A 21,641-nucleotide genomic window follows, 5' to 3' on the forward strand; every position below is an offset into this window, starting at 1 on the left:
CTGCATTTATACGGGCTTGTAAGTGCACGTGTCTCTCTGTTTTATTTGTGTTTTGAACACGTGTGCATTTTGATGGCCGCTTTTGTTCAAAGCATCTTACCTTGACGCACATTTTTCCTGCGGTGATGCAGTCGTTTAGGAACCTCTAACTGGTCGAGGCAGCAGTCAACTCAGTGAACTGAACATGACATGCATCTGTTTGTGTATGTGTGTGTGTGTGTTTGTGTGTGTGCGCTTGAGACGAAAATAGGTAGACAGAAGGGCTGACAGTCCAGGTACAGTGGGGGAGGGGGAGGGGGAGGGGGCAGTGTCAGCAAACGGTCAAGAAACTCTTAACACCAGGGGGTACAAACCCACTCACACACCCACTCTGTCTCTCTTTCACACACACATTCACACAACGTCTATGTTTCTCTAACCCACACCCCTACGTTGTGTTTGGGTAAGCCCCAGCAAGCAGCTTGCTCAGTCACTACCTGGGTCAGTGGTTGGTCAGAAGAGGAGAGGGAGACGGAGAGAAGGAGTTAGAGAAGGATGTCAGAAGCGAGGAAGAAAGTGAATGTTTGGAAGGGATGAACAAATTAAGACTTTTAGAATTTAGGGTTTGAGGAAGAGCGTAAATCAATAGGTGAGTTTGTCTCAGTCATACGGCGGCATATATTCAAGACACATATTCAAAGTGAGAAATTAAATTAAAATTTGATGCAACTATCAAAAAGGAGATTTTGGGCAAACATCTGTTTCCCATGTGTCATTGCTTGTGAGTCTAATTATGATAAGCCCACAGCTTCTGCTAAAGTCTTCAATCACATACCTACTTTGAGTCACTATTTAAGAAAAATTCTCAGACAAAAGACAGACAAATGCAAAACACACATGGTGCCATCAAATATATGGGTAGCACCACCAGTCTGGCCACTAATCTGAGAAGGCAGCATGGTATCAAAACAGAAAAAACAGAGCTGACTGTAATGTTAGCAGCGACAGCAGTTAACTCTTTGCAAACTGGATCAACAAAAAAATTTACCTGACATTTTGCTTTAAAAACTGAATGTTCAGAAAATTATATTTATAATTTTATATACTAAATTATGTATTCAATTTGATTCAATTTTCAGCACATTTTCTGAGGTCATGTTCTTATTTGCTTTTTTCTCATTTTTCCTTTTTCTTGTTTAAGGTAATATTCTTTTAACTTTTTACTAACATCTTTCTAATTTTTGGGCCATATCTTAAGTTGCTTATTGCCTTCTTTGTATGTTTTTGAAAGAAGCAAGCAAATTTGCTCAGGTTTCCAAGAGTTAACCTGAAGCAATGAAAGCATGTGCACTCTTGCTGTTAGCTGCTGCCCTCCTGGTTAGAGACAGTGCCATTATTCACGTGATTTTCTATGTAAAGTACAACACAGAAATTGGTAGATGATGACAGCCCATTCATTGACAGTCTTATTTACTCTAAATCTGCACAAAACTGAATGTAGTCAATCTAGAGACACTTGCTATTGTATGACTGTCTATTGCACGCACACATCTAACCCATCACACACAACCTCTCACAAACGGACTCTCAATTTTTCACTTTCTCTTTTCCTTATACCTAAAAGACCCAGTGCTGAGCTGAGCTCACTTTATAAAGAGCCCTCTCTAACTACCTCATCTATTTTCCACCAAATTAACTCTCTCTCAGCACTGATTAATGATCAAATCTAAATGAATCAAATTAAAAATTGAAAATTATATTTCCAAAGCCCACAAAAAGAGACAGGAGGAGGCTAGGGGGAGAGTGAGAGTGCTCTACCTCCTCTTAACAAATGAGCCTTCAAGTCGTAAAGAATGGGCGAGAGAGAGGAGAGGAGAGGAGAGGAGAGGAGAGGAGAGGAAAATGACTGAGGGGGAGGAAAAAATAAAATGTGAAGTAAAAAAAGGAAAGAAAAGGGAAGAACAGAATAATTGAACAATGAATGGGTAAGAAATGGAATAAAAAGGCAGGGAGAAAAGAAATAAAATTTAGATAAAAAAATGAAAAAAAAGCATTAATTGAAGATTATGATAAAAGAAAGAAGAAGACAGAAGAACAGTGGAGCACAGGTTGAGAAATAAGAGGAGAAGGGGAGAGGTAAGTAATGGAGGGGCTTGTAAACAAAAGAAGAAAGGAGGATGAGAAAAAATGAAATGATAAAGAAAAGAGGGATGAAGTAAGGGCTAATAAAAGGAAATGAGATAGGAATGGAATAATGACAGAAAAGGAAAGCTCCATGGAAGAAAAACAAAATCCACAGAGGTTATACCCCTTAATTATTATGTCAACTAACAGGACATCTCAGTCTACTGCTCCTACCTCCACACACTCACACACGGGAAGACGTCTCACAGTTTGCCCCGATTTTTTGTGTTACACAGAGCAGAGTGTGTACAAACTGTGTAATATACCATATAATTAATAATACCTGTTTTACACACTGTTTTTAAACACGTTTAGTACCACTTTTATCATATGCTGCGCACACACTTGCACACAGTGACAGTGATGAAGGTGTATCTTTCCCATCGTGGGAATATTGCTGTCTGTCAATAGCCCGACCTGCACTGATCACATCAGCATAGATTTTACACTGCACTGGCGTCACTCTGTGTCAGCGCACGTGCGTGTGTGAACAGTTGAGGGATTGCGAGTGAAATGCCTTTGACACCTAAGTGCTTTTGAAGAGAGAACCGGCAAGCATGGAAAGAGAAAGATAGAGGAGCACGAGGAAGAGAGGAAAGACGAGAAAAAGACACAAAATGGATTGGATTGGTCAATGATATGATAAGAGAATGGGAGGATGAAAGAGGGCGAGGATGGGAGTGAGGGATTGAGTGAAGGGAGGAGTAGGAAGACAAATAAAATGATTGATTTCTGTTGATCACAGCAAAGAGAGAAGGATGACAAAAAGCACAAGAGGAAGAGAGTGTTTAAAGAGGCACGGACAGGGAGAGAGAGAGAGTGAGAGAGCGTAGTTTTATGGTAATTGAAGTTGTAACAGGGTTGAAGTCTCTCTACCACCTTAGACCAGGTTATCACCTTATGTTTCTCTGTGTGTGTACTTGTGAGTGTGTGTGTGAGACCCCAGTGTTGATGTAATAACATAAAGGGTTTTCCTATGTGGGTTTAACAACTGATGGGCCAGTAGATTGGGTAAGACAACAGACCCATTTAAATCTAATGTGTGTGTGTGTGCGTGTCTATGAATTATCTACATGTGAGGAAGAAGTTGAAATAACATCACCCCCCCCCCCCCAAAAAAAAACAACATATGTGCATATGTAGCTACAGGAATACCACAATACAGTGGTGTTTCATATCAGTGTTGGAGTCAAAATGATTGTTGTTTTACATCTGTTTTCCTGCACACATTAAAATAAAACTGACACAGAGAGATTAAATAGAGACCGAAAATAAAGAGAGCATAGATGGTTAGGGCAAAAGTTGAAGTCAACTGGGTTAAATCGGAGTCTGTTAAAGTATGACCCCGGTAATTGTGAAAAAATCACAAAAATTGGCCATTAAATTACAGATTGCTGACTTTGGGTTGACCGGTTTATGGTATGGCTCCAGGAGACTTTTTGGTACATTTTTGGATGTTACATGTACCTATACCAATTTTTGCACATGTACTTCTTTAAATCTTTTGAGGGGGCCCTACTGAGCTCTTTTTACATCCATTTTTTAACAGCACGAGATGCATAAAATATCAAATTTTCAACCAGTTCTGTTAAGTGTGCGAAGTTTCATGAGCATTTCAGCATCAAAATTGTGATAAATTTAGGTGAAAAAATGATAATTCCCTCAGTTTCAATAGGCCATTTGCCCACCTGCAGTTGATGCTCAGGTCCTAATAAAGAGAGCATGTGGTGGAGGGGAGGTTAAGAAGAAAGTGTGTGTAGTGTCATGCAGTGACGTTTGTTTAGACCAGAACAGATCAGAACAGCACTGCCTGAGGCAGCAGGCAGGTGGCTGTCACTGGTGAGTGAATATGTGTGTGTGTGTGTGTGTGTGTGTGTGTGTGTGTGTGTGTGTGTGTGTGTGTGTGCGTTTGTGTGAATGTGAGCTTGTGAGTGAGAACAGTTGAATCCTCTTAAAAACGTTTCCTTTTCTCCATTAATGGCCCCTTTTCTTGTTTAAGAAGTACATGGCTAAATTTGCACAACTATTCTGCACCCAACATTTCTGAGATGAGGGAATTTATTTTCCTCTCTTCTGAATTAGTAATTTGCTGACACCTAAGAAAAACAACAACTTGCTCAGTAATAACGAGGGATATGTTCAATTAGTCAACTGGTGGATTAACCCTTTGAAACCTGCGCAAATTGGCTTGATTTCTTTGAAAAACATAGGAAGAATACAATGACCGATGAAAGATGAAATTACCAAAAAAAAGTAGCACGAAATTAAATTAAGAAAGTACAAGAAAATTATCTTAAGATTAATTTAAAAAAAAAAAAAGAAAATAAAGAGAAAAAAGAAAGTTAAAAAAGGAGATGACCTGGAAAAACTGCTTAAAATATATAATAATTTTGTGACGTACTTTTAAATATGTTAATAGGATTGTTAAAAATACAGTTTTTCTATGGCTTCGTTCTTTTTTCTGACATTTTTTCCAAGCTTTTAAAAAAATTTTCTACATTTATTAAATTTCTGGCAATTTGTGGAACATTTCTTACCAAGTTGTTGTTTTTTAAAGACAAGGCACCAATTTGCTAAGGGTTCAAAGGTTTAAATACCTGTGAAAGGTATCTGAAAGACACACAGGAAAGAGTGTCACTCCAGTCTAGACTCAAGTCGAGTCGTGTTGAGTCGAGTCCAGTACTCTCCTCTCCTCTCCAGACAAACAGAAATAAACTGTATGTGAAAGAGAGCGGACCACTTAGGCAGATCTCTCGTCACAGTATTTCCATTATCGCCCCTTTCTTGCTGGGGTGCAACCAGATGCCAGTCACACACACAAACACTCACACACACTCACTCAGGACAGACGCTACAGGGCCAGATTTAGCTACAAGTTTCCCATGGGGGAACACCAGACGCCACCAGTTGTCTGGCGCTCCCCTCCTCTGTTTCCCCGTCCTCTTCTCTTGTCTCCTCCCATCTCCCCATCACTCGCTCTCTCCTCCTCTAGTCATCCTCTTCTTTCATTCTTTCCTTCCTTTTTGTATCCTCCTCATCTATCAACCCACAAACTGTCTTTTTCTTGTCATTTCATCTTCTCTTCCTTTTAATTTAACCTTTTAATCACTGATATCTTTAAGGAAATGTAACTGTCTTTGTGTGTTTTGTGTGTGAACATGTGTCGGCCGGTCGCCTTGATTGTGGTGTGCATGACTGTGTGTGTGTGTGTGTGTGTGTGTGCAGCAATGAGATTGGATAGCAGCGGTCAGGACTGTTGAGCTATGAACAGAGTTATGACGCACACTGCCAGCTGTAGACACACACACTCACACAGACTGGGGTCTTCCACCCGATCTCACTCATTAGGTCTTAGAGGCCGTGGGGAGCACGGCCAAAGTTGGCACGAGCCGTTAGCGTGTGTCTGTGTGTGTCTGTGTGTGCGTGGGGCAGTGTGCCAAGGTTTATATTTGCAGTCCGTGGACTTGTCTCTCTAGTCGTCTACCATCTGAATCCAGCTGGCCGTTTACGGCAATATAGAGATGGAGGCTTTGGTTTTGGATTCAGCCCATTCTGTCTGTTTAACCACGATTCATCAGACGTGCCATCATCAAAGCTGCTATGTTGTAAGGGAGCAAATCTGTCAATATGACCATATGTACAATGTACATGCATACTGAATATTGCTGGCTCCGGGTGTGTGTGCCTCTGCCAAAGCCTTTCATGTTCAAATGTCTGATCTGTGTTTTGTATTCTGTTCATGACAATTGTACACATTACTGCTGAATTTGAATGCATTATGTCTGTCTTGCTTTGCCAACTGTGTACAAATAGAGATAACTGTGACAGCTACAGCGCTATGTTTGTTTTTTTGACATGTCAAATAAATACGATTAGATTTACATGTATTTTGTGAGGTTAGAATTGGTTAAAAATCACTTTCAGCCTTTTCCTGTGTCATTATTATTCATCAGATCTTTTACCTGCAATAATGCCCCTGTTCTCTCACTCTCCCCCCCGTCCTCTCTAGGCAGATTTAAGCCCCGCCCCTGTGACCTTTCGGTCTACAGCTGACGCATCATTATGACCTCATTAAAAATGGACAGACAGCCATTGCCAGAGGGGAAGTTCCCATAATATAGTCAGGCCTTTTAATTGCCCTGCTTCAGAAATTAGCTGCTACATATTGGTGGGTGGGTGCCCCATGTTCGTTCCTTCAGTTTACCCCCTACTTGCTTACTCCTCTCCTCTCATCGAGAAACATTCAACATTCAACATTCCACACAGACAGAGATACGTGTGTTTGTGTGTATCCACATTATTGGGTGTGTGTTTAAGAGAACACGTAAAGAAAGGGCTCGGCTCTGAGTTGCTTTACTGACCCTCTGGCCTCTTGTTCTCCCCCCTCTGTCCTCACACACACACACACACACACACACACACACACACTTTCTTGCTGCCTCACTTGCTCTTCATCTCACCCTCTCTGTCTCCTAGGGCGACAAAGCTAATTTGAGGCAGATCTTGCCCTAAGGGGTAAACCACAGCATCTACACGCACACGCACACACGCACGCATGCACGCACACGCGCGCACACACACACACACACACACACACACACACACACACACACACACACATACACACACACATTCTACTCCATGTCCTCCATCCCACTCCCACTCCACCCTTACCACTTTATCTTCACCTTTCTCCCGTGAGCTAGCCCCTGACAACCACAGTTAGCTCTGATGCTAACTGATCTAGCCACTTACCATCATCATCTACGCAATTCTGCCGCAACAATAAGTACACCTGGAGGAGTGGCATGAAACCCATTGAACAATGTTCTTAAATATTGTGTGGGCAAAAGCTTTTTAGTTAAATATGAATATGAAAATGAAAAAAATCTTTAACCAGGTGGTTTTGTGATTCTGCACATTAGTCTTTACTAAGTTATTCCTAACCAAGAACAGGTCTTCTTTTACAGTGTAGCACTGAAAAATGTATTTTTCTCAATCTTTTTTTATTATGTGTAATGTTTCAGTGACATCACTGCATTATAATGGGTTTAAGTTGGGGCATTCTATTTTGGAATAATAACTCATGAAGAGCTTTCAGGAGATATTTAGTGTGTCTGCAGCATGCACTATTTCTTAGAGAATGACAATGAATTACATAAACTAATATCTTCCGCAGTATAAAGCAAGGGTGAAGGTATGCATTTAGCTCATTTTTATAGTTCTCGACCTTTCCCTGTTCAAACAGAATGAAAAAGAGAAAATATAAGAAAATGGATGTATCAATGTTCCAAATGACCCTTATTCATATGTAAAGCAGGACCTCCTGTATTAAATTCACACCCACCACAACAAATGAGGTGGCTGTGGTCTGTCATGTTGATGTATATATATGTAGGTCTGTGTGTGTGTGTGTGTGTGTGTGTGTGCATGATATATGTGTGTGGGGCAGGGAAGCTGCGGCAACAAAAGGCAGCATAGTTCAGCTCTCTAACTGGCTTAGTGGGCAAACCACATCAGTAAGGGTTAAAATCAATAGCATGTCTACTTTGCTAAACCACATCTAGAGAAATAAAGTTTTTAAAATGTGTTAAAAGGAAATGGTCACTAAAAAACATTCACTTGTAAATAACGGCCTGTTTATGGATGGCAGCGATGTGGTGTCTGTGTCCAGTAGGAGGATGCAGTCTGAGCTGTGTGAGCTGTGAGACTGTCGGAGCTGCCAATAATACATGCACTTACACATGTGTGTGGGTATTTGTGGCCACACACACATCCACGAGACACAACAGGAAATGAGACATGGGTTCTGCCTATGTCAGATCAACTGGGGGAACAAACGCTACGACAGCAGCTTGTTGGGAAAGTGTGTGTGTGTGTGTGTGTGTGTGTGTGTGTGCATGTAACAGAGAGAGATAGAGAGAAAGACAGAGGAGAGAGAGATAAGCATGTTGCGGTGACTTAAAACTGTGGCTGTTGGAGGCAGTTTTATTTAATTTTTCAACTGTTAAATCCTTTCATAACATTTTGCAGTTTGCAAAATGTAGACAGTAATTTAAAGAAGATCAAAAATGTTTGTTCTTGGCATCTCATTTATTTTTTTGTTTTTATTTTAGCCTTTCAGTTTTATTTTCATACTTGGAATTCAGATTATTAAGAGAAGAGAATTCCCACATTTAGTCTATTATTTGCAAATAGAAAACCTTTTGGCCCTAGACCTTTGTCAGGTATCTCTTACTTTCCTCAAATGCACCTGTCTACAAGTTATTTAAGGTGTGCCTTTAGATTCTAGAATTTAATTTTTTGAGAGTTTTACCATTATTTGTCATCAAATATAACGACTTCTATGTTTTCTTTATCAAGCATGTCTTTGTTGGCAAAGTTATGTTTTTATGTAATCGTGTCATGTTTTTTTCACTGCATTCTTTGTTTTTGTAGATAAAGTCCATACTGTCTTTTTATTTATTTAACAAAACTAAACAATTATATTATTCATATAACAAAACTAAATCTTGAGATTGCAGAGTATAGCTACAGTCAGATTGCTGTTAAATCAAATTACAAATATATGAAGGTATTTGATTCAGTAAGGCCTTGTAAATAAACAAAAAGAAGTGACTGGGCCTGCGAAAGGTCAAAGATGGCCGTCCAGCTCTGGAGTGAAGTGTACAGTGATGAGTGAGAGCTTCGCAATATGTAATCACTTCATTTAAGTCATGGGAAATGTGACATCAGGCATGTGAAGTTGTCAGCCCATTACATCTTTATCAAGAGCTTGTCTGGTCCACATTTTTGTTTTTTACTACAACTGCTGACACCAAACTGTTATTGTTTCACATGATACTGTGTGAGTGGGTGAGAGGCTGCAGGTACGGATGAGTGTCATGGTGCCAACAGGACGGAGAGAACAGCGAGTGAAGAGGAGAATGGATGGATGAAAGGTGTGAGAGAAGCAACAGAAGCAGTACAGTAATACTGAGTGGGAGAATTGGAGGGAGAGATGGAGACAGGAATGGATGGAGGGAGGGCTGCCAGGCGTCGGCAGAGGCACGCTCCCTGACCACTGTGAGGAAGGGGGCGTAGGCCAGGTCTCCCATCAATTACAACCTTGACCCTCCTCTCTTCTCCTTTCTCTCTCTCACACACTTTCTGCTTCATTCAACCATCCTCCCCCTGCCTCTCATCCTCCCCTGGTCCCTCTCCTCTGCTCCTATAAATCAATCGCTTCTCTCTCTCTCCCTCCCTCCCCCAGCTTTTCTCCCACCTTTCCCCCTCCCACTATGCCTCTCTCTCTCTCTCCCTCCATCGGCCCTCCTCTTCATCCCTCGCCACTCCTCTCCCTCTTTTCATCGTTGGAAGTGCAGTGGGAGTAGAAAGGTCAGAGGTGGGCAGACATGAGGGAGAGGAAGAGGCAGAGGCAATGAGGGAGTGTGAAAATGAGAGAGTGAGTGTATTTAATCAGAGTGGTTTGGGAGCAGATATCTTGTTTTTTTTTATTTTTCACCATTGAACTGCTGAGTGGAAGTGTTGCAATTATCTTGTAACATTCTATGTTTATCTCATTTAGGTAACGCAAGGCTGTTTTCAGGAATGGGACTTTGTGTGTGCACATCTCCTCAGACACAATTAACTTGTGCATGTGGAAGTGAAGGGTGAGCACACGCAAAAAAACAAGAGAAAAATACATCCAGGGTTCCCACACATTTTCATGGATAAAATTTTGGATAAAACTTTTCCATGAATTTTCAAAGACCAATCTTTTTTTTTTTTCTTTTTTCATTTGCCCAGCGTTTTTCAAACAAATCCAGTTCAGACTCTAGTCAAACAAAATTTCAGGAAGCTGGCATACATGAAGGGAGTAATGACACGCAGGGAGAAAACGAGGAAGAAGACAGACAAGAGTCAGAAAATATGCTGTGAACACATATGAGAACACAAAAAGCTTAAAAAGTGGTGAGATGGACATGTGTAGGGAAACATGAGGGGCATGGTGCAAATAGAATTAGATTACAATATACTGTTTGTAAAAGGAGCATCAACAATTTCTTATAAGTGTTACATGTAGCATTGTTCAAAATCAATAAATCTTTCTCATATTGTATCTTGATATATTTACCATTAACATGTTTGAATCGATGGCCTTTATTTATGGCACTGGTCGTTTTTGTGTCCTACAAACTTAGGACCACATTACCCATAAACCCCATTGCTTCCTGGCTTAAGGGGATAGTAATCTTCTCTATGTTTTCATTTAATCTTTAGCTATAATTAACAGGTTTGACTTATTTCTTCTATGGCTTTAACATTTACTTCACCGTGTGCCATGAAGTGAAACTGCAGCCACGTTTTGTTCTATAAAACAGTATCTCTGGGTATCATGATCTCTTAATAGGCTTTCAAATGCTACATGTAGCACAGTTAACAGAGAAAGATAAGGAAGAGACCTTTTCCCTTACCCTCCCTCAGCATGCCCACAGTCAGACACTTCATGAAGCGGCAGGCCTGGCACGACTTGCGTCTCCTCTTGGTGATCTCGCACTCATTGGTGGCTGGACAGCTGTACTCTATGTTGCCTGTATGTAAACATGTTAGAGGAAGACAGCAAAAGGGCTTCATTTCAGACGGATACATCATCAGACAGGACCGGCAGAGAAAAAAATAAACCTTGATGAAAACTAACTCAGCTTCCTTGGTCTTGACCTTTGACTTTAAGATGCTCTTTGAGCAACAGCAAGCACTAAACTCTTTTAAACTGACTGTCACAGGCACACAATCTGCCTTCTTCATATTTATTACTGTATTTTTATTGTGTTTATCTGTTCTGTACACATCTATTGCATGTCTGTCCATCCTAGTAGAAGGACTCCTCCTCACTTGCTCTTCCTGAGGTTTCTACCATTTTTTCCCCCAGTTTAAGGTCTTTTTTTTTTAGGGGGTTTTCCCTTTCCGCCCAGAGGGTCTACGGTCAGAAGGATGTTGTATGTTTTAAAGCCCCCTGAGGCAAACTGTGATTTGTGATACAGGGCTGTCTAATTAAAATCAAATTGAATTCTGATTTGAGTTTGTGTGTGTGGGCATCGTATTAACAATGTACAGCTGCTGAGTCAATGTGTCAGAAATTCATAGTCACCTCCATAGAGTTATCACTGTTAAAAAAGGGCACAGAAGACATAGTGTATTTGTGCATATATGTGTGTGTGTTAAAGGGTATATACAGTATGTGCAGGCTCAAAAGTTGGCGCCAGCCGCCGTTGCGTGACTAGCTGCAGTTCACTCACAGTAGCACTGGTGCAGAGCTGAGGCTAAGATTATTAGCCAAAGTAAGTCTATTAACTTCACAACCCTTGCCAACAAAAACAACAACACTCGGAGTGTGTTAGAGGCTAATACCACTTTTACCTCTGTGCAAAGCCTCACTATCTATTTGATAATTTATTCATCTTCTTCGATATCTTCCTGCTTCTACAGAACATTGTCATGCCTTTTTCCCTTGTTTTGTTTTCAATACTGTTTTTTGCCTTTCGGTGTGAAGTTTGCATGTTCTCCTCATGGTTCCCCAGCTTCCTCCCACAGTCTGAAGACATAACTGGTGACTCTTAATTACCCGTAGGTGTACATGTGAGCATGAATGGTTGTCTGTCTCTGTGTGTCAGCCCTGCGATAGTCTGACGACCTGTCCAGGGGGTACCCTGCCTCTCGCCCAATGTCAGCTGGGATAGGCTCCAGTCCCCCTGCAACCCTTAAGAGGATATGTGGTTATGGCTAATGAATGAATGAATAAATGTTTTTTGCCATATGTCTAAAGAAACCTATTTTCACAAATCTACTGTGCCTCCTGTTTTCTTCCCGTTTTATTCTGTTGTTTGTTTTCTCACTTTCACCTTCACTCTCCCTCCAGGTCCGCTCATTTCCTCCACTTAGTAATTTGCTTCCACCCAGCTCAAAGCAAAGCACATTTATGGATTTGTTAGGACAGTCCGGACTTTTGCAGAATTGCTAAAACGGGCCTCTTTGTTCGGGAAGGTTTATTTATCTATGTTATGAACTGTGTTGAGATGTGAACTGAAGAAAGCTTTGTTTCCTTGCTGCCGTGCCCACCCCCGACGACTACTGTACCCCAGCGAGCCGATGCATCTCCCACTGAAACAGAGTAAACAGTGATTACTATTGACTGCTGCTGTGGAGAGGATGTTTTCTCATTACTGGGCTGATTAAGGGGGCTAGTTAGCTTGGAAAAAGGCTAAATGCACGAACACGTCCTAATGGGTAACAAGATGCTCATTAATGGGCCTTGTTAGTTAGTAGAGGCTAAACATGCTAAATGCTGGGGAAACCCTTACAGTCTAATGGACACGACTAATGGGACTAGTTAGCTTACACCCAACCTTTACATGCGGATGATAGAGGAGCAGAATAATTCAGCAATTAAGAGGGACACTTACTTAGCACTAAGGCTAAATGTGCTAATGACACTGAATCTGCGTGGGTTAATGGGCGGTCAGAAAAAGGCCTTGTTAGTGCAAGGCTAAACAGGCAAGCGCTGCTAAATGGATAACTGCAGTAAAGAGCCACTTATAGGGCTGATAGGCTAAATGTGTTAAACCTCTCACTGAGGTAAAAAGTTAACATCTACACATGCTAAGTGCTACCGTGGGAGTGGATATCACTGGACCATAATGATAATGCATATCATTTGTTGATTAAAGTGACATCCAGGGGCGTAGCATCAAATTCTGGGCCCTGTGCGTAAGCGGTCTCTTCCCCACTTGGTCCTAGCTGCGTTTAAAGATGAATCCAAATGCAGGGGAGGACTAAAGAATTTTGCACCTTATGAAAGGGGCAGGGGTCCTTTAAAAGCTGCCACTTTCTTTTTTTTTCTTTCTAATAAGTTCATCCTTTTATCTGATTTATTCACACAAATTTAATTTAGTTATGTCACTGATAAGTGAAAAATAAAAAAGCGAAAACAAAACCAAATTTTCTTTCCAGGCTTTTTGAGAGACCGCTTCTCACTGGGGTCCTGGGTAATCAGTGCCCCCCCCCCCCCAAAAAAAACCCACCCCACAGCTACGGCATAAATTACATTTGCAAAAATCTAATTAACAGTTCCTCAACTCAGACATATTTTGTATCTCACCTGAAAGGGCACTGAAATTGGTATTAGACTGCATGTTTAGAGGTGGTATGTAGTGAAAGCTAAAGGCTGTGACACACCAAGCCTACATTTGGCCTTCCCCCCTTTTTGGGCCAATGGCAACATCCAGTGGCCCTCGTCATTGTGGTATGCCCTGCACCATTGGCCCATGTCGATTCTCGTCAGCTTTTTTTCCACCGATTCAGCATGTTGAATTGGTGGTGGCCATGGAGCCTGCTGGTGAATGAAACCGATTGGCTGTTCAACTCGCAACTTTTTGGCCGATACACGGGGATGTGAGGGCGATGCAGCAGGGGGCTCTTGCCATTGCTAGTTCGCTGATGTCGGCTCGGTGTGTCACAGCCTTTACACTACAGATCCATATCAATGTGTGATATAGGACTATGTAACCTTTGTGTCATCCTACTTCAGAGTGGGGGTATGGGGGAGGAATTATAAAAGAGGGGTTTACATCAGAATGGCACATCTCTCTCTCTCTGTCTCTTTATTTCTGTCTTTATGTGTCTTATTGTGCACTGAGGTGGGCTTAGAGCAGAGATGTTCCTGAAGGCTCCTATGTATAACGTGTTAGTTTGTATGTGTGTGTTGGTGTGAGTGAGGGGGATATACGAGGGCTTCAAATCCCCTGCAATCTCCTTTGAGATGTGTGTGCGTACGTCCACCTGCTGCATGACAATTGTCCACCATTGTACGGACCAGGTGATATGAATGTTAGTGTGTGTTTTTGTCTTCGATACTCTTTGAGGTGTCCTTTTGTTTTTTTTTTTTAACCTCTCCTGACGTTACACATCTAACTTTATTTTGACATAAGTTCAGCCTTTTCCTCTTGGTAACTTTTTTTTGTTTTAGTACCTTTACTTTTTATTAAATAGTTTATATAACTATACTAATAGTATATAATGGGAGAGTTACAGAGGTAACAAAGGGACAAGGTCTCTAGGCCTCATTCAAATCTAACACACTGCAGCTACAAAGGCATGCTCTTAGCCCACTTCACCAAGACACCCGTAACTACTGTATATCAACATATGTAAGCAAATGTGTATTTGTATATTTAAAACTGTTTACCTATTGAGTGATTTGCTTTATTCCTTTTTACCCTTTGAAACCTGGATCAAAATATGTTTTTTTTGTGTTGCACTCAGACACCTTTTTACAAGCTGTTTAACCCTTTGAAACTTGAACAAACTGGCTTGATTTACTTGAAAACATGGGCTGTGAGCAACTTAGCAAGGAATGGCCCACACATTGCGAGAAATTAGAGGTGAAAATGTCCAGAAGACTATATTCATCATATACATTTTTAATTATTTAAAAGAAGGAAAGGTAAACCTATATGTTTTTTTTTTTAATATTCACCACATTTTGGGGTAATTTTCTTGTTTTTTTTTTTACTTTTCTTTTTTAAGGGCTTATTTTCAGGAATTTTTTGTGTAACTTTAAACTAAATTCTTGCTGGGCAATGTCTTATTAAGTTGCTCATTGCATTCTCCACAGATCAATTTGCCTCCAACAGTTAAGGTAGTAGAAACAGAACTGTCGCACTAATTCCCTTGGTTGATAGTCCTACCTACCTGATCTGCATTGTTCACCTCTCATCTTCCTCTTTCCTGTTCCTTTCCCCATCTGGTTTTCTTCCTCCCTCTATCTTCATCTTTCCATTTCATCGCCTATCTCTCCCTCTCCCAAACTTTGCCCTCCTCCTCACTCCCCTTTATCCCTCTCTCTCAATAAGGGAGTGATAGATGCAGGTTGTCAGGTGTCGCTGGACTGACGCCACAGAAACAGCAGCTGCCAGAGCCACTTCCTCCATGCTGCGACGCACTTGTAGACACACACAAACACACACACACACACACACACACACACACACACACACACACACACACACACACACACTAATTCCTTCCTACATCCATGTGCTCAGTCCACCCTCCCCCTTCTCCCCTTTCTTCCATTCCTTGTTTCAAGTTGTTGTTTATCCATACTGGTGTACTCCTCTCCTCTCCTCTCCTCTCCTCTCCTCTCCTCTCGTCTCCTCTCCTCTCTTACCCCATGCTCTCCTCCCTGTCCAGCTGGAGGTGTTTTTTTGGTGATTACCTGCGGTTTTATTGGCTAATGGGTTGAAACATACCAATATGTCTGCCGCTGCCCATCTGAGGCTGGCCCTGCTTTCCAGCCAAAATACACACACTAACACAAACCCTGCATAAACACAGGCATATGTGCACAGACGGACACATAAACCCACGCTCATTTACATGGATGAGCACAAGCCCACACATAGACACACAAGGGTAACACACACCCGCACGGTCTGTGGATGAGTTTGGCTTGCGCGCTAGCCAAAGATAATGTCATGACCCATTTGTTCCAGTGGATCCAAGACTGCTCAGTCTGCATCCAAACAAACATTAACAGTAATACTGTAACACGAATATTGATGAAACAAATGAAATTTGTTCATAAAATTGCATTAATAGATTATCTCATCAAATTCTGATTGTGTCCATTGAAAATTACTTTAAAGTTGCAGTGAGTAGATATTTCTTAGTAAACATCAATAGATATTTATATCATATCATAATAGATATGATTTTGCCAACTTGCCATTAAGAAATGCTTCAGAATGTCTTATACTTTACATTAACCCTTTTAAACCTGATTGGATATCAGTTTCTTGTGCTATGTTCAGACACATTTCATAAGCAATTTAACCCTTTAAAACCTGAGCAAATTAATCTGATTTCTTTCAAAAACATGGGAAAGAAGGCAATGATCAACATCATCAATGATCAATGATCAAAAAATGTTCCACAAATTGCAAGAAATTAATAAAAGGTGACCGAGAAAATTACCTGAAAATAACATAGAAATTAGTTTTTAAAAAGGGAGGGAAATTATTCGAAAAATTATCAAAAAACTATTGAAAAATGTCCAGAAAACGGTATTTACAATTATTCTTATTACATATTTAAAATTGTGCAACAGAAAAATGATAAATGTTTTTTTTCTGCACTTTTTGCATCTTGTTCTTGGTTGTTGTTTATTTGTTTAACTTTTCTTTCTTTGCCTTTTTTTTTGTAATTTTCTTGTAAGATTTCACTAATTTATTTGTATTTTTCAGTCCATGTGTTGTTAAGCTGCTCTTTGCCTTACCCCTATGTACTTGAAACAAATCAAACCAATTTACTCAGGTTTCAAAGGTTTAAATAGGATTTCCCTACGTGCTCATTTTTCAGTATATTCCTCTGGTGGCTTCGGTTTTAATGTTGCTTCCCGTCTGTTTGCTTGCTAAATTGTTGTATTTGGTCACAACCTTTCGTGACAGCAGTCCTGCCACTAGCTTTGCCAAAGTCTTGACCCATAACCTCTAACTCTGGCCTCCCTGAGCTGCAACATGTCCATGACAGGAGAAGGGAAGATTACAAATACAGTGAAAATCAGGAAGCGTGAGAATGAGAGGGTCAGAGGGGGGAAAGGGCATTGCATTAAATCTATTCAAGGTCGAAATCTGAAGAGGCTCTGGTGTCAACATGGCATCGTATCTATACGTTTGCTGGACTCTGGGTATTTAATCTCTAACTCTATCCTCACCTATGTAACCTTTAACAAGCCCTTAAATGAAATGAGACATGTGGAACTATTATAAGCAATTGCAGATGAATTAAGGGTTAAACCTATACACAGAGTGATTACAAGGTCATGTGTGCGGCTGTCTCTTCATACGTGTTGGTGTTTATGTGTAAATGTGCTTCTGTGACTTTGTGTGTGTGTGTCTGCGCCTTTATCTCTGTATGTGTTCCAATCTCTTTGTCGGGATTGCACTGTGTCCTGATCTCATGCCATAATAAACACATACAGGTCATCTCTAGGTAGTGGTGACCATCTAGTGGATGTAAGACCTCCACCTCCCCCTCACATTCCCCTGTCTCTCTCTCTCTCTCTCTCTCTCTCTGGGGCTTTACTGGGAAAGCTGCTTATCGGAGGCAAAAGAAAGCAGAGACAGATAGGTGGATGGATGGAAAGGCAGATAGATGAATCCTGTCTGATATGACTGACGGACTGACTGACTCGATGGATCGATGATGGCTGGCTGGCCGGCTGACTGGTGGCTTGGTTATTGCAGTGGCATACTGACTGACAAGGGGGCTGTCCTGCTGACTAATGGGGACAAATCATTAAAGATTATAACTCAAACATAAAGTCTTCAAAGGTTTATCACAGTCTGACCATCCTGCTGACTGGATTAACCACCATGGTGGTCATAATATAAAACCTGATGACTTTTCCCTGATTTCCCAACACATAAAAAAATTTCATTGATGTATGTTTCATAATCAAAGTCTGGTGATATCATATGTTTTTCTTTCTGCCATCAAATCCCATGAAAAGACCAAAACCAACAATGAGTTGAAAGACCTATCAAGTCTGTGAACTCAAGGCTTAAAATTATAAATATGTTCCAGACACCCCCAAAACACATTATGTTTGTATGTTATTAAACTGCTTTCTTCATTACGTTGTTGTGGTAACGTGATCGCTGCCTGGATTATTTTCAGATGAAACGACCATGAAACCAGAACCTCAAAGTTGCATCCAGACTCTTGTCTGTGGTTAGGTTTAGACAACAAAGGACTTTGGTTAGTCTTTAAAAAAAAAGGTACTAAAAAAAACAGAAACTGGATATTGTTTTGCAAGATTGCCTATTTTGGCAGAAAAACAACTGTTGTCAGTAAATATTTTGCTGATACATTCAGTATTAACATTTTTGCGACATGCCAGTTTGTCCATTAGCAGTATTTCCTCATTGCAGTAACTGAAAATGTAACACACTCAGAATTAAATCTCTTAAAACGTATTTGTTGTTTCAAATAAGATTTATAGAAATTTAATTTCTAAGAGACCACACTGTTGCATTGGGTACCATGTTCCTGAGCACTGTAGTTTAGTTTGAGTCAATCCTACAGTAATTTGATCATCCTGTTGCTGTAGATAAATAAAAATCTATCTATCTATCATAAAAAACAATATAAAAACTTTTTTTTTTCTTTTTTAAAAAGTAGAAAAATAGACTTGTGGCCGAGTGCCACAGACAGACTGTGAGAGTCGGGAAGTACTGAGAAATGGATTACCGCACTGTTGGTTTTGGTTCTAGCATGGGTATTGTTTGCACTCACAAAAGTACAGAATATTGTTAGCTTTATCTTGTTGTGCTGCTGCTGAAAAAAGGATATATGTTTGATCAAGCTGAGAGTTAAGTATAAGCTGAATATTTCCTAAAAACTGGAGAGGATAGAGCCTAAATACCTGCACACTTCATGGAATACTTCTAGTCCTATCAAGAGATGAGCAAAGGATTACTGAGCCTAATTCCCGGACTCTTCTCATCCTGTGGATTACTGTTCTACCCCTTCTTTCCTCTAACTCATAACCTGACCTCCTGACCCCTAGACATAACCTCCAACCTGCTTCTAACACTTCGTTATCTCCTAGACAACACGCTTATAGCTAACATGCTTTCTGTAAAGCATAAGCGGCTCGATCTGAAAATGCAAACATTACCTGGAAATTACTCATTGCTGTTGATGCAGAACAGGTCAAGGTTGAGGGTGAAAGGGGGGCGTTTCTGGGAGTTGGTCTGTATGCATGAAGCTGATTGGATGCTTATATGTGGGTGTCTGTATGTGCACGCATGACGAAGAGAGAAATGATGAAGGAGAGAGAAATATAGACTGTGGTTGATGTCCTGGTGGCTCACTTAGCAGAACAATGTTCCACATAAAAATCTGGGTTCACATCTGGCCCGGGGCTTTCATCATATGTCCTGGATCTGGTGCAATGGCTCAGGTGTGTGTACAGGTGTGACAGAGTGCTTTATTTGAAGGAAGCAGTTTGAGTTTTGGCTGCTATATGTGCAATGTTTCTGCAGAGAGGTTGTGCCTTTTTAAGGCGTCCAGGTACATGTAGTTCATTATGAAAAACACTCTTCATCTTTAACTTCTGACCTTGCCCTTCTTGCCTCCCTCATAGTTGTTGGGTGTTTATGACCTTCCATGTAGCTTCATAAATGCATATTTCGAAGAAATTAGGGATGCACGGCAATACTGGCACATCATTGGTGTTGGCTTTAAAATGTCCTAATATTGAAATGTCTGCTGATATAACAGGACGATTAAAAGACTTTTCAATTAAGTGACTTTAAATAGTCAAAATGTGGCTTTGAAGCATCTCAGAGGAGACCATCATCCAAGCCTGTTAAAGTAGGATGAATTTTGTAGTTTTGTTTGAAAAAATTATATAAAAATTAACTTGTAATGCTTGACATGTAACCTAGTTGAAGTACTTTTGTTGTTTTGCCCAGTGAATGTGTACATTTTGAAATGCATTGTATTTTATGTCTACATGTGGCAGTGGGCCATCACGATAAGAGTGGGGATTATAATATACTCATGTCACTATAGGAGATGTTTGATGATCTCTGCAACCAGGTGGAAAAAAAATTGTATATTGATAGTGGCAATTAGCAAAAATGATTGAAAAATATTTGCATATTGTATATGCATATGTATAAAAATCCAATATCGTTCATCCCCAGAAAAAATAAAATAAAAACATTTTCATGACATTCTTTAAGGCCTGTCATCAGGTGAATTTAACACCAAATAGATGACAGCTTATTGTAATGTCTACAATTTTAAACAAATATGAATCTAGACAAACAGGCAGAGTCATACAGACATAGAGAGAAATAGACAGAAAGTCAAAGTAGAAGCCAACCTTGGATGGTGCGTTTGAAGAACGCCTTGCAGGCCTCACAGGATGCCACTCCATAGTGGTACCCTGACGCAATGTCCCCGCACACCAGACACAGCCTCTTGGGCATCGAATTCAACATGTACTCGCACTTGATCTGTGAATCTTCCCCAATAGTTGACGAACAGTCCTCGTAACGCTTTGAGCCGGGGCCGCCAGCAGGACCCAGGGGCCCTGCGTTGGAGCCGTAAAGGCTCGGGGAGTCTAAGCCGTTGGGGTGGCCGTTCATCGTGGACGAATAGGAGCCTGAGGCGTCACTGGAGCCACCAGGTGAGTGATGGTTTAGGCTGTCAGTCAGGGAGGCAGGACTAGACGGCTCAGTCTTTATATAAGAGGACGGACAGTTGGACTCTAGGTGGCGCTCCTTACTGGACATTCTGCAGAGAAGCCTGAGTGGGTGAGACAGGAAAAAACAGAAGACGAGGAAAGTATTACAAGAAAACGCCATGTGTAAAATGTCAAAAACGATGATGGATACTTATAAAGAAAAGAAAGGAAACCAAGAAAGGGAAGGGTTAGAAGAAAGGCAGAGCTAGAAGAGAAGAAAAATAGATACAGTTATGGCAATGTTTCAAAGTCCAATTATAGCAATCATTTGTTCTAATGTTGCTGTATTTCCTCACTGTCACTTTCAATGATGGATTTGTATTTTTTCACTGAGCCGGGCAAGTTCTATAAATGACACACATACATGTACACACACAACCCATCCATCACATTTGTTATTCTTTTCCTCAGAGAAAAGACACAGAGAGCTGTGCAGAGGGACAGAGACAGTGATAACAGACAGTAAAATAGTAAAATACAAAAACTTAATAGATTTTGGTTGGTTCATTTGGGGAGTTGTTTGTAAAATAAGAGAAGCAGAGAAGCATCTATAGTGCCACATAGTCTCACACAGTCACACAGTCACACACACATACACACATGCTCGGAGCCGACGGTCATCCGTCACTTTCCAGTCAATAGCAGCTTGTTCTACATGAAGGTAATCAGTAAGCAGCCTCTCTGCTGCTCAATCATCCCAAAGACAGCCTCACACATACATGATGTGAACATACACACACACAGACACACAGACACACAGACACACACACACACACACACACACACACACACACACACACAGACAGACACACACTCATTCCTGGTCATATTCAAGCACACACTGACAGACATAGTATAAGAAGTTCAGGAAAAGTATGCAATATGAAACTGTATTTAGGAAAAAAAAATCCCTGCTCATCAGTTCCTAAGTATTTCTGCAGTCCTGTCCTCTTCCCTTGTTCTTCTCTGTTTACTCTCCCTTCCACTCCTCTGCTTCTCTTCCTTTCTCCCTCTCTACTCTCCAGCTTTTCCTCCTTCCTCTCCCTAAGGAGGCTGACTGGTGTCTTGTTAATGGCAGTTGTAATTAACAGCTATCTTCTCTCTGTCCATATCTCTCCATCCCTCCCTTTGTCTGCCTTACTATCTATCTGCCTGTCTCCCTATCACTTCCTATTCACTG

General features: G+C 40.8%; 1 protein-coding gene across 1 annotated transcript in view; it reads right to left on the reverse strand.

Moving 5' to 3' along the window:
- Positions 1-21,641, reverse strand: part of esrrga (estrogen-related receptor gamma a) — a 71,754-nt gene that overhangs the window by 35,447 nt on the left and 14,666 nt on the right. The window contains 2 exon segments of the mRNA XM_042486879.1: positions 10,620-10,736; positions 20,099-20,523. Of these exon segments, the coding sequence (XP_042342813.1) occupies positions 10,620-10,736; positions 20,099-20,523 (542 nt within the window).

The sequence above is a fragment of the Plectropomus leopardus genome, chromosome 1, assembly GCF_008729295.1.
Source record: "Plectropomus leopardus isolate mb chromosome 1, YSFRI_Pleo_2.0, whole genome shotgun sequence".
NCBI lineage: Eukaryota > Metazoa > Chordata > Actinopteri > Perciformes > Serranidae > Plectropomus > Plectropomus leopardus.